General features: G+C 39.0%; 1 protein-coding gene across 1 annotated transcript in view; it reads left to right on the top strand.

The window, feature by feature from the left end:
* The window catches only part of LOC131043549 (uncharacterized), a 216,920-nt gene that overhangs the window by 197,096 nt on the left and 5,254 nt on the right, over positions 1-14,570 (top strand). Inside the window, exons 8-9 of the mRNA XM_057976765.2 lie at positions 5,316-5,400; positions 5,567-5,862. Of these exons, the coding sequence (XP_057832748.2) occupies positions 5,316-5,400; positions 5,567-5,862 (381 nt within the window). The remainder of the gene's footprint in view (positions 1-5,315; positions 5,401-5,566; positions 5,863-14,570) is intronic.

The raw sequence follows: 14,570 nt of genomic DNA, 5'->3' as shown, positions 1-14,570 counted from the left end.
AGTGCTCTACCATTGAGCTACTGGCCCCTCTTGGACCAGTCCATCGTCGGTCCAGGTGTGGCTTATTTCCAACACGAACACCCCCCCTTAAGCCACACCTCTCGTGTGCTTGGGGCTCCTAGCCTGGACTGGGCTCTGATACCATGTTGAGTTTAATTAAATTCTGTGATCAAGAGGCTAGAAGAGATGAAAGGTATAGTCTGGAATTTACTTCGAACTGCAGTAGTGTGAATGAAGGAAGTACAACACTAATAAATTTTCGGTATTGTCCTCCTCCCCATTGTATGCGTGTTATATATCTAAGTGAATGAGAGGGTATGTAGGGAAGAGATATGTCTTCCCACGTGGGAAGACACATCTCTCCCTACGTACCACTCAACACATTAACAAACATATCGCGATTTATTACAAATCTTTTAACCCAACCCGTTATCATTAAGGAGTGTAACCGGTGGCATAAATAATATCCCTAGCCTAATGACATAAAGGGGTGTGACCGGTGGCAATCACCACAATAAATTCAATTTATTTATTGTTTATTGTTAACGTGTAAACTAATATGTTAACAAGTAAGCATCGGAATTTTGAAGTTGTTCGACCGACGTTACCAACCTCGTAAAGGATTTGATAGACCATCCATAAATAAGACAACCAGTCTCCTCTTTGAAATATCAGTCACCAACACTGCTAACCTCTGAAAGTCAGCAACATATGTATCAATTGGTCCCCATTGTCTAAGTTGTGCCAGCTCCTTAAAATGCAACTTAGGGTCCTTAGTGTCAAATCTCTCAATAAGCTTCTCCGTAAACTCTGCGTAAGTGACAATTTGCGCATGTCCCAAGGTCACCATACCATGGTGCCACCACTCATGAGCGCTGCCATCTAAGTGTAAAGCTGCATATTTGATGGCATCTTCTTCCGGCATTGGGTTAAGATGAAAATATGTGTCAAGTTTTTGAACCCAAGCCCTTGCTGTAGTCTTTCATGTACCATCAAAGAAAGGTATTGTGAGCTGTCCTATTTTCTTCTTAAGGTCATAATGTTGTTGCCTGTTGCCCCTCATAGGTAAATGTCTCATTCTAACATCCATGTAATCTCTGAATGACATTTCAGCCTGAAAATCTAACCCAGAGTTCCTCCAATCATTTAAATCTGATCCTGTACCTCCTGTTGAGTGGGTTCATTGTGTTGATCATTCTGTCTTGGTGGAAAGTGAGGCATAAGAGGCCTAGTGCTTGCTGATCTTGATGTATTCTACTGTCTTGCACCCCCATTATTTACCGAGCCAGCATCATTGCCATTGTTCCCATCATTCCCTTGTCCACCTGGGTTAAAATTACCTTGATTCTGGTTGTTTCCATTGTTCATTAATGCTGAATGCTGATTCATAAGAGCTGCCATCCGCTACAAAGATATCTGAAGTTCTCGCTGTCCTCTAGCCAAATCATTAAGCATATCCCTGGTACTTGGTTCTGCTCTTTCATTATCCCTATCACCCATACTTTCTACTGAGAATGGGTCTCCTTGGTGTGAAGTTGAACCTCAATTGATGCCCAAAATACCACACACAGTTTCACCTTCAGGAATTGGTGGTGGTTTCCACGCTTTTCTCAACTCACACTGATAATACCTTCTTTCACTATCACTCATTAACCCTCACAGGATGGCAGGACTTGTAGCTCTGATACCACTGTAATAGGCTGCCCCATTTCTAAAATCAAGTGACTTTTTCTTGTGTGACCCCGTGGTTTGGTTGAACCTGGTGCATTTTCCATGTTTGTAGGTTTCATAAAGACATAATATGAACATCACAGGAAATTCTGAGTTCACTATGAATTATAACAAACAGTTGGTGCACATTCATTAATGGACATATAAAATTCTTTCATTTGTAACAGCTATGCATAGCATTATTCAATCCGTAGATGGTCACAGCTTCAAGTTTATTCACAAATTTATTGTTTGTAGTAATGCAGAGAACATTATAAAAATGTCATTCAATATCCATGGTCTATGCCAAACAAGAACATCAACATTTAAGGAACCTGTTTACTTGCAGGAGTTTTGAATATCCATGTAATGGCTGTGACTATAGACTTGCTGTGTAAAGCGTCCAGCCGTCGCTCACACTCCCACGTCCAGCTCTGAGAACTGTATATTGCCGAGCTCACTGCTGGGCATCTTTAAACCCAGCTACGTCCACCTTATTAACTTTCTCCAGCATTGCGATATGTCAAACATGAAACTCGTGACAGATTCTAAGTCATACGGCCAACGCAATACCATAACCCTGCGACAAGGAGGATTTGTATACAGCTATAATGACTGCGTTCCTTGCTGTGTCTATATGCTGTGTCCAGTTTTATCCTTTCTGCTGCCTTCTAACTACTGATTTAATACTTCCAACGCAAGAATGGTATGTTCGCCAGTCACTAGTAACCCTTGCGATTTCTACAGCTGAGCATTCATTATCCAAAGGATAGCCAATATAAATAGTTGAAGTCACATTAATTTATCTCCCAGGCTTGGTAATTTCACAGGTGTAGGAGATGTCACAAATGAGGGTTGACGTCCTCAAATGCCTGTAAATAACTCCAGAGATAATCTCCAGGAAACACAAACTCCAAGATTCACAATTTCCAAGATGCCATTAATGCTCAACAAGTTTCCTTATATAACTCCATTTGGGCACAAATCCCAATGCACCAAGAATGTGGGATTAAAGAATGTTATAATAAAATAACATTATCTCCTTATGTCTCCCATTTAAAGGGGACTTTTAATATTTTCTTTCCCAACATTAGTCCTAGCATTAAATGAACACTTGAGTTAAATATTTAAATTCAACTTTAGAAACTTCTAATTTAATTGCCCAAATAATTAACGGCTCATTAAACTTGCAAACTTGATGACCAATAATGAACACCATAAATACTGGCATTACAAAATGTATCAAATAATCCTAGCCATTGAGCCACTACTGACTTACTATAAATAGTAAGTATCTGGAAACCTTGCCAAAACACCTCCAATTGGCTTGAAATTGAAATCGCCTAGGATAATTCCCTCATTGATCCTTGTAAAGTCCTAGATGGCATTCATGAACCCCACCTTGACCTCAACATCTTGTATTGGAGTAATTTTGTCTAGCCTTAGCACATACCACTTCGGGTTCAATGCATAGGAAACCATGTGGAAGGGAGTGTTGAGCTTCTCCCATTGACAATGAATGATTGGTTGAATATGCCTGTTGTAGAACTCTAACGTGGTGTCTTACCTGTTACAATGGCCTTCATTTGGCCAGCATATTGTCAATGCACTCATATATCTCTCCAAGGTTAGGTGCATTTGCTTCTCCATATCTAATAACTTTGGAATCTGGAGTAATTATGGAAACATTGTATTTTGCATCAGCCCAAAAAGTATCACTCTTCACCTCCTCCTTTACCCTCCAACATTGCTCTAACTTAGAATTGGACCATTGATTTGACTTCTATGTCATGATCGTTAGTTGCAATGCCTCTTGCAACTCAAGTGTCTTCTCTAAGAGAATGAAGTATGATGCATTTCTAGTCTCCACATGTTTCACAAACTCCTTAGAGAATGTCCTAAAGAGTGCATATGAAGTATGGTGGTTGTAGATAAACATCTGCACATCTCTAGCATCATTACCCACACCTCTTTGATCCATGTCAATTTTTGTTTGTAAGCTTATATCGTCACGAGTTGCACTGACATCAAAAGTATTGACTTTGGTCAAAGCTCCATTCCTGCTCCTAAGTTGTCATTGTTCAATGCAGGAGTGAACTGTCAATTCGGTGAGACAATAATGAGGCTCTAATGCTTATGTCTCTATGTATTAAATGGGGATATTTTAAGCTTGAAATGGCACTAGTGGGCCTACTCAGCAGTACATTGCTTTTTAGCTCTCAGTATGCCAAGTTATTAAGAGAGAACATCGGCATATTTATCTTCAAAAATCAAAGTATATGAAAACTTATAAAAAACAGTGTATTGATGAGTTCATAAATAGAAAGAGCTGATGCCATCTACTCCATAGAATTGTTCCTCAGATTTTCATGTTGTATCTTTGCTCCTAGGCTAGTGTTTTAGTAGTTTAAATATGCAACTGATGGCTTCTCTTTGTAATTAAAGCTAATTTGGGGCTGTAACAAATAAGCATAGGTGTAGCAAGAAAAGCTATAACCATAGATTAATAACTAAGAAATCAGAACAATGGTATATTCAAATCTCTGTTTACTATCAAGACTGTGTTGACTCAGGATAGACTATTTGCGGAAATGTTTTCTTGCCCTGCTTTATATACTTTCATGGGTTTATATTTGCCAAATCTTCAAGAGCATCTATATTGTCTACTTGAAAGTACTATGGTAGAAGAGTGTAGGAATTATTTACAGTCCTGCAGCATATTTCAATGTCACCTAACATACTGCTTCCAAGTTTTTGATGGTGTGAATGGCTGGTAATAATTCTTGGTAAGGAGATCTCGAATTTTCATGTTGCATCATTGGTCCTACTCCGGCTTCTCTTTGTGGTGACTGCCTAAAGGATGTAACAAATAAGAGCTGGTTTAACAAGAAAAGATATACTCAGACTTAAGTACTAAAACAAAATTTTGTCAAAGACATGAAACTAGTATGAGGATGGAGATCAAGAGAGAGAGAGAGAGAGAGACTTTTCTTAAGTATCCATGGTAGTAAGAGTCTGAAGAATCATCAACAGCTGGATAATTGCCAATTCAATGTCTACTCTGTCCTATCCTACCATCTCAAGCCAAAAATATCCTCAAGGAGGCCAGAAAAGTGATAATACTAGCCAATCAATGTGATTTGCATTGAATGTGAATGATATACTTGTCTGTATGCGCCTGCCATGGATTATTATGTTCCAGGTTTGCCTTTGAAGAGTATAAAATTATAAATTATGTTGGCGGTCTTGTCTCCCATTATCTCCATCATTATTTTTTGTATGTCATTCTAGCATTCTCTCTTTTCTAATGATTACCTTTGTTGCTACATTGTTCTGATTAGAATGGAGTTTTATTTACCAGGCCAGTTTCAGCCGAAATTTTTTTATACTTGAAATGATGTGTACATATACTGGCAGTAATGTGGCTTTAACACAGGTTAATTATTCAAAACAAAATAAATGAAATCATTAATGATCCAGATAAATGTTTATTTCCCTTTCTGACATGCTGTAGGAAAGAGTGATTGGAGTTGCTACTTCTTCTGTTCCTTTTCCATACATTTGTGTTATATCCTGACTTTGCAGTTTTTGAGTTAATTGGACAGGTTGGTCCTCCGGGAATCACTGCTGCTGTTTTGGTGGCAAATCTTTTAGCAGAACAAGAGAAGCTTATTGATGAAATTTTGAATGGTAATTTTATTCAGTTTATTCATGACAAAAATGAATATTATATCCTTATTGCAGAAATTAATATATTTGAATTTACAATTTTAGTAATGTGATATGTGCTTGGGGATATAACATGTACTTATCCTTATTAAATTTCTGTTGTAAAGTTAATTTTGAATTTATGCAGATCCGAATTTTTTACAGAATCTTTTGGAACTACTGCCTTCTGTTTCGGATGACCCTGGAGCTCGAAATGCATTATGGAGCATACTAGGAAGATTATTTGATAATATTGCATTGTCTCAAGAAATGCAATCTATCAAAAAAGAATTAGTCTTAGTGTTGGTCAGCCAGTCAGATTTGATTGCAGAAGATTTGGATGACCATCGAGAAGAAGACACTGGCGAAGATGATAAAACACCGTTTACTGAGCAAGCTGAAATTGCCACTTTCAACAAGGGATTCAAAGCTAAGATTGCAACCGTATCCTTAACCCTGCACTGAAAAAAATGAACTTTAATACTGGCTTGCATGTAGTTTCTGGATGTTAAATACAGAATGTGCTAACTTGCATTTATATAACTGTAGATGGTCATTGAAGAGTGTGATATATATCTATGCAAACTTGTGTTGATTCAGGAACGACTGCGCATAACCCTAGAGAATCTTATAGTTGAATACTGAGTGGAAGATTGTCTAGATCAAGAAAATTTCATAGTTCCATGGAGTTTCAGAATAGGGGGATGGGGGCACTATGGACCCAAATTTGGGGATGCTAAAGGGATAGTGGTGCAAGTATACTATAGTAATTGAAAAATTAGTTATAAAAAAATGTATAAGAATAACAATTTATCCAAGTATTTAAGTTTTATGTAAAGTTTAAAGTAAAACTATAAATTACTAAACAAAATGCATTGAAATGTTGAATATCAATATATTATTATATTCAAAATTTCAATATGATGATTAAATTAAACTACAATGGCCAATGTCTTAGTGGTCTAATCATCCTCCCCAAACCTCATGTCAAACTCCCTATCGCTAGAATTGTTGGATCCATGTAGTTGAAGCTCCTTCAAATGGAAACCACCCAACTTTGCTTGTGCCTAATCCTCATCAATATGTGTTGGCTCCTTTGGGTCTACATCCCATCATGTTGTTGGGCTCTTCTTGTGCATAAGTGTTTTATGGTCCACGACACACGAGACCCTATATACTACTACAAGCTTTTTGGCTCTCCTAGAGGTAAGCTTGCTCCTCTTGATAGAGCGGCTGAAATTGTTTGTAGACTTGTTCCTTTCAACAACAGAAGAACTATAAACTTTAGGCAAGAATGAATGGCTAGTATGGTTGTCAATGAATGAGGCCCAAGCACAGTCCACCATAGACTTGGGTCATTATGCAACATAGTCTCTTTATCCAACTTTGTCTCTTTTGGACATCTCCCAAGTGTGGCGAATTCGGTTAACTCATGACAAATGGTGGTGGCCTTGTCAACACTATAAATCTACAAAATTGCCAATTGCCTTCATGAAGCCTCTTGTCATCTCAACATTTGCCATATGGACAATTTTGTTAGGTCTTTGCATTTAGCACTTCTGGTTGAATGCATAAGGAACCATGTGTTATGGGGTGCCAAGTTTCTTCCACCTCTGCTAAATGATAGGCCAGATGTGTATACTAGATGAGGGATTGTAGGTAGGGTCATTCTTTTGTACTATTGCCTTCATTTGGCTAAACATGCTATCGATGGACTCATGCACCTCTCCAAGATTTGGAGAATTCGAGTACCTATGTCTGATCATTGTGAGAACTAGAGATATGTCTTCAACCTAAAAAATGTTTCTCTTCACCACTCTTTTCACCCTCTTTTGTTTCGATTGGACTCGACTCACTAATTCCTCGGGTCATGAATATTAGTTGCAATGGCTCTTGTAGCTCAATTATCTTCTCTAAGAGAATGAAGTATGGGGCACATCTAGTCTCAATAAGTTTAAGAATTTCCTTCTTGGAGAAGGTTTAGAAAAGTGCATGCAATGTGTGATGATTTCAGATAAACATTTGCACATCTCTCGTATCAAGTGCTACTTATTTCATCCACTCTATCTTGCTCATTTCCTTTAGTGCATTGTTCTTGGCTCATGCGCATGATAAGGAGTCCAATATATGTTTGCACACCACTTCAACTAACTTCCCCATTGTTTTGTCTGTGTAGGTAGCATCTGTCACAATCTGCATCACATTCTTATGGCCAACCTCCTTAATGACATCTTTGAGGATGTGAAACTGAAACTCAACATCTTTGTGGTACCCAAAATGGTTAATAACCCTAAGTAAGTAATGTTCCTTTGTACATGTCACCATGATATTGATGAGTGGATGACACCTAATGTTTGCCCATCCATCCTTGATAAAGTTTATCTTGAAATTGTTTTTATTGAAGGTAGTGATCCTCAATTTCATCTCCCTCGGTGACACATAGGAAGTCATTGCTCTTACAATCTTAGCCATGGCCTGCTATTAAGCAAACAACATGGAATTGAATGCCATCAGAAAAGTATAATTTTCCACTGGTAGCATCTATCTCATCTCTCATCTATACATTAAACAACTCTACTATTGAATTAGGAGATGAACTTGTCACCACATTTTTCCTCTTAGGATCTGATGCTCTATACAAAAGGGAGGAACTTTTGGATGTTGAGAAGTGCTAGCAGCCCTTGGTGTCATAGGAGCAAATGGCATGTCGAGGTCATCACTGCCACCAAAAAATCTTAATATCTTTGCCCTCAATTTCAATGTCAAAGATTCACATGCCCCAACACCTTTGTCAGAGATGTGAAGAGATGTACATTAACTTTAGTAATGCTGTCATAGAATTCAACGGCACAAAATTGCATTTCTATAGAGCACCCCTTTAATTGGTAGTTTTGTTTTTTTGTTTTTATCTTGTTTTTATCTTGGTAGCATATTGTTTTAAAGGAGTTATCTTATTGAAGGGGTCCTTGGCGAATGATTAAGGATACATTCTAATCAACTAATTTGTCAAATTAAGATTTCACTTTTGTTTTCCTTAGTTTAGGTCACATGAAGTGCAGAAACAAAGGATACAAAAGATGCAACCCTAATTTTATATAAGGATTTTGTATATTCATTTATTTCTATTTTTCTTATTTCAGATCACACAAGGTAACAGAGAGGGTACACAACAAATGAACATTGAAAATCAGCTATTAGATAGTTAATCATTATGCACATAAACGTTTAAAAAAAATAAATTTAAATCCTAAAAATGGTATTCAAAACCCTAAAGCAGCAGTTCTCAAACCCTGGAAACAACATTTAATAATTAAAAAGCCCTAATAATAAGTTGCATTTATAAATATAAATTTGAAACCTTGAGAAAAAACAGCATTTTAAAACTCTAAATTTGATTTAGAAAAAAAATACAGCGATTCATTATTTGACATCTAGAATTTGTTTATTTGAATCTTGAACAATGAAATATTGACATTCTTACTGTGATGCTAAAAACAAAAAAGATAAAAAAAAACAGAACTCAAACAAAGATTTGAGTGTGGATCTTGAACTTAAAAGCTTGATGTATGATTTGAATGATTGATTTATAAGGATGATTAAAGTCTTCCTCATGCATGCTAATGGCAAATTATTGAGGGTGGGCTAGCATATTTTTAGTTTATGGGGGTGTAGGGTGTTTGTGGGCCCAATTTGCACTTTAGGGTTAAAACTAGTGTTCAGATTTTTTAAAACTGGTTTTTAACTTTTTTGTCTTCGTTTGGTATAGATATTCTTTGGCATCTGTGAGATGGTCAAGGGATGCCCAGGTGTCCCCTAGTCATCTTGGGGATGTTAGTGTGTTCCCCCACCATCCCTTTTAGAGGGGGGATCACGAGGGCTGTCCTCACCTATAGATGGCAATGGGTGGGGGTGCGAGTGCGGCAGTGGCATTTCATATGTCTCCAGATCTCGAGGACATCCCTATCTTTGAAACCAGCCCTTTGTTTTGGGGCCGGGGTTGGGCTGCGAGTGGAGGAACTCATCCTCCTGGAACATTGGAAAACTCAGTCAATCCTTTATTCGTTGTGGGACTATATATATTATAATAACATAAACCAAATGAAAATGCCTTTCGGAAATGAAAGGAGGTGGAAAAGGAAATGTTTAGTGACAACTTCTTAGGGCTGATAATAAATATTTGGTAGCCTTGTGTTAAAATTTTAAAAATAAATTATTTACTTGTTATGCTGAGAGTCATTCTATTGTGGGAGCCAGGGAAAGGGTAAAGGCTCTAATGGTGTTGTTCACTGAGGTGGAAAAACATTTTCCACGTGGAGAAATCAAAATGTTTTTAGCTTAATTTTTATTTAAGTGGAGCATATTATTATTAGTATTATTAATAATCTTTTACTACAATTGTGCATTCAACAAAAATAACCATAAATAACCTCGAATTATTGCCATAAACAAAAAAAAATTCAAATTCAAATAGCCTTTCTGCTTATGACCAAAAATATAAATGACAACTTTCATACAAAAGATAAAATTAAGTATGGTAGGTAAGTAAATAAGTAATTACAGTGAGTGAAACAACAGCAAAATAATTGATTTTCAAATTTCTCTTTAAACCATATGTACATAATACAGGTGGGACATGGTTCATACCTCATGGCATTTAACAGATATATGTATTTAAGATATCTGTAATGACCCCTTCTCAAACCTGATCCTTTCTGCAACCGTTGGTCTCTTTCTAGGAAGCTCGGAGGCCAGTCGGAGGGTAAAATTAGGGTTTCCTATTTTTGAGGAGGTCTTTTTGGATGGGTTCATCGTCGGCTTTTTCTGATGGTTCAGAGGGCTTCGCAACGATGTCTTCATCTCAGTTTTTGGAGCAGTTTTCAGAATTTACTATTTTTAGTAAGTTCTATTTTTGGCAGGGCTCGCGTGGCATCGGGCAATCTCTACATCCTGTTCAGTTAACTCCAGGAGCATGGTCAGGTTCTAGCTTCAGATTTTGGAGTTGTGTGGTCAAGTAACTTTATTTTAATTAAATAATCATTATAATTATAAAGTTGCTTATCCCCCCTTGGCCTAGTTCAACAACTTAGAAACATCACTTAAAAGGGGGACTTTATGGGTGGCGCCCTCATGGAGGATTTATTTAATATTTTATCCTTGGCCAAAGTCAAAACATGGCGAAAACTTACCAAGGTGATATTTTTATATTATTTCATTTGACTTTTTGGCTAGGTGTGATGGCGCCATGTTGAGGAGGGGATTAGGGTTTGCCTTGGAAATCGAATTAGGGTTTTGAGGAGGCAAGTGAAGCTATTTATTGGAGTCTTGGGAGGATTGAATGGATCTTTTGGCAGAATTTGTATTTGGGCAGCCGTTTGGCTCTGGACATGCTTCAAGGAATGGAAGCCTTCTAGCATAGGCATCTCTTCTTGCTTGAAAAATAGCAACTAGGGTGATTATATTCTCTATGTAATTGCATTTAGCCGTAGTTTATCATCAGAGTTTTCATTGTAATCATTTAGGCTTATAGTTCATTCAGTTTTCTGCATCTAGAATTCCCGCGACTAATTTCATGTTTTGTTCACAACCAGAAAATACAAAAAAATTGCATTGTGGGTATTAGTTCTTTGTATTTGCCTCACCTAGGCGTTGCATTTCCTAGGGTTTCAGCAAGTTTGGTTCATGCATTTATTTTTAATGACAAATCGTATTTTGCAGCCAGCCGTACCATTTTAAATGCATTGGAAATCGTGCCATTTTTCATTGTGAGGGTTTTGCAGTGTTGTTTGAGTCTTTCGCAGGTTTCCACGTCACCAAGGCATTTTGCAATTAGTTTCCGGAGGAAAGAAGATTGTACGAGGACGAAATGAGCTGTTGGCAGTGATCCATGGGTTCGCGGCTGAAAGTGCAGATTTATGTTGAATCAGAAACTCTCTTCTAAAAGGGGAGTTGTGAAAGAATGTCTTTTGATTGTACTCTGACCAGTAGTACTGGCAGTCTTGAACTGTGATCTTGATTATAATTGTCAAGCTAACCAAACTTATCTTATCTACCTCCATCCTATGGTAGCTCCTCTCCCTGTTGGGATTGAAAGCACATCTTGGATGTCGAGTGTCTTTTCAGTTTCTGCAATCAATTAAATTCAAGCATTTAAGTTTCACTCCGTCATATGGTAGCCCCTATCCGTCTGGAGTGGGTAGCACATACTTGGCGTTGAGTTCCTTCCAGTTCTAGATTTCAGGGACCCTTTGACCAATGCTCGGCATCCCGGCGCCATACTGGTTAGAGTTCTTTGCATAAGCAACTAAGACCCTCTGACCAATGCTCGCCATCCCGGCGCCATACTGGTTAGAGTTCTTTTCATAAGCTCCTAAGATCCTCTGACCAATGCTCATCCACACGGTGCCATTCTGGTTAGGGTTGCTTCAGCAAATCAAATACCTTTTCTCAGAACTAATTGATCACTCATATAGTTGTTGTAATTAAGTTGATCAAAAATTTCAAAAAAATTGGCTAGGGATATTTCAGTGGTATCAGAGCCAAGATCCTGCCATCCTGTGAGCAAGTCTGTATATGAGTGACAGAGAAAAAAGATACTGGGCAAGAGAAGATAAGAAGGTTGGGAAACAATTCCAGTTTCATCAACCTCCTGAGGGTCAGACAGCCTCAGAAGTCTTAAGGGCTCACTGGGAATCTTCCGGGGAATCTAACATGGCTGAAGGAGAAAGGTCAATCGGGGGAAATGAGGGGTTCACTCGCAACAGAGAGGATAGTGGAAAGGAAAGAGAAGGATCTTTGAGTCCTGGGAAGAGATTTGAAAGGAAGATGGATGCTTTAATGGACATGGTATCCCTCATGATGGGAAGAGTGGGTCAGAACACCACTCCTCAGAATAACTCAGGCCATAGAGGAGAATATAGTGCCTCCAAACCCCAAGATGAACATGCAGGCCGGGTAGTACCTAATAATACCAACATATCTTCCAGGCCCTTTAAACCCACTTTCCTGGCACCTACAATCAATCAGCCAGATCCTGAGGAGAATGCTTCATTTGTGGAGCAGTTGAGACTCGGTAGAGCAGAGTATGATTCTCTGCCTGATGACATCAAAATGGATATGTCCTATAATGATTTTATGGATCATAAAAGGAAAAACAAAGGACAAGGGAGGTATTATGACCAAAGGAGATCATTCAATCAAGGGGATTTGTACCAAGCTGTCAACAAAGTTATCCTTCCACACTTTGACGGAAGTGAGACTAATTCAGCCCGAGCTTGGATTCAGAAGCTGGATAACTATCTAGCTCTTAGGCCAATGGCAGAAGAAGAAGCGATTAAGTTCGCTACGCTGCACCTGGACGGAGTAGCGCACGAGTGGTGGTACCATGGCCTCATTACTCTTGGTCATCGATCTATCACAACGTATGATGAGTTCACCACTAGGCTCATCGAGAGGTTTGAGAAGAAGGATCCTGAAATCCATTTCAGAGAGCTTGCTCAACTGAGACAATATAGTACGGTCGAAGCTTACATTGCAGAGTTTCAAAGGCTCTCAGTCATGGTGACTGGAATCACGGAAAGGAGACTGGTGATTTTGTTTAGTGAAGGGTTGACAGAACCTCTCAAAGGTTGGATCAAAGCCTTTGACCCTCCATCACTGCAAGAAGCCATGAAAAAGGCAAGGAACATGGAGTGGGCTGCTCCTAAGGCCAAGTTTCAGTCAAATTCCCCCTCTCAGAAAAGGGATAAGGGAAAAAGGCCTCAGCATAGACCACCCTTGAGACCTCAACACCAAGAGTTCAAGAACCGCAATCCAAATGTTACCAGGTTGGATCCAGAAACCCTGAATGAACTCAGAAGGAAAGGGTTATGTTTTCGGTGTAGAGAAAAATGGTCTCAAGATCATGTTTGCCAAAAGGGGGTTAAGTTCAATCAGATTGAATATTATTCTGCTGGTGAAAGTGGGTCTGATTTATCCGACCAGCAATCTGATTATGAAGAAAGTGAAGGTGATAGAGCCCCAGAAGAATCTGGAGATGAAAAGGAGTGTGGTGGAGTCTTGGCCCAGCTCTCTAGTTTTCAAAGAAACGAATCATTCAAGGTTCGTGGGATGATCAAAGGGCAGCGAATTGTTGCCTTGATCGACACCGGAGCAACACATAACTTCATTGATGAAGTTGTAGTAGCCAAGAAGGGGCTGCAAACTGAAGAGTTTGAAGGGTTCAAGGTCATGGTTGCAGATGGATTTCATATCTCTTGCACCAAGAAGATTTCAAACATGACCATGCAGTTGGGAAACTACGAAGTCAAGGATGACTTCTACGTAGTACACATTGGGGATACTGATGCTGTCTTAGGTATTCAATGGCTGCGATCTCTTGGAGAGATCTCCTTGAATCTGCAAACTATGGAGTTAAAGTTTCAATCAGATGGGAAGAGAGTAGTTCTAAGAGGCATGTCTAATGGAGGTCCGCGAGTGGTGTCATTCAAAAGAATGGCAAGACTGATCCGTCATGATCAAGTTGAATGGGTTGCCGAATGTATGATCCTCCCTGCAAGTCCCATTGAGGCTAAGCGTGATCAACCTCCTGATATCCAGTCTCTGCTTGCAAAGAAGAGTGCAGTTTTTGCCGACTTGCCTCCTCAACCTCCCCCTGAACGGGGTTCAGAACACATTATAGAGCTCAAGGAAGGAGCTAAACCAGTGATCACAATTCCATACCGGTATCCAAAGAGGCAGAAGGATGAAATAGAAAGGAATATTCAAGAACTCCTGGAGATGGGTTTCATTCGCCCAAGCAAGAGTCCCTTTGCTTCAGCAGTAGTGCTTGTTAAGAAAAAAGATGGGACCATGCGCATGTGCGTGGACTATCGTGCTTTGAATCAAAGCACCATCAAAAATAGATACCCGATTCCCAGAATTGATGAACTCATTGATGAGTTACATGGGGCCAAGTTCTTTTCGAAGATCGATCTGAGGTCGGGCTACCACCAGATTCGGATGAGGGGATCTGACGTGGAAAAGACAGCCTTCAGATGCCACTATGGCCATTTTGAATTCCTAGTCATGCCCTTTGGGTTGACTAATGCTCCAGCCACCTTCCAGTCTTGCATGAACCGTGTCTTTCAGAATCAGTTAAGGAAATTTGTGCTGAT

The sequence above is a fragment of the Cryptomeria japonica genome, chromosome 2 (genome assembly GCF_030272615.1).
Source record: "Cryptomeria japonica chromosome 2, Sugi_1.0, whole genome shotgun sequence".
Lineage (NCBI taxonomy): Eukaryota > Viridiplantae > Streptophyta > Pinopsida > Cupressales > Cupressaceae > Cryptomeria > Cryptomeria japonica.
This window is presented reverse-complemented; position numbering and strand designations above follow the sequence as displayed.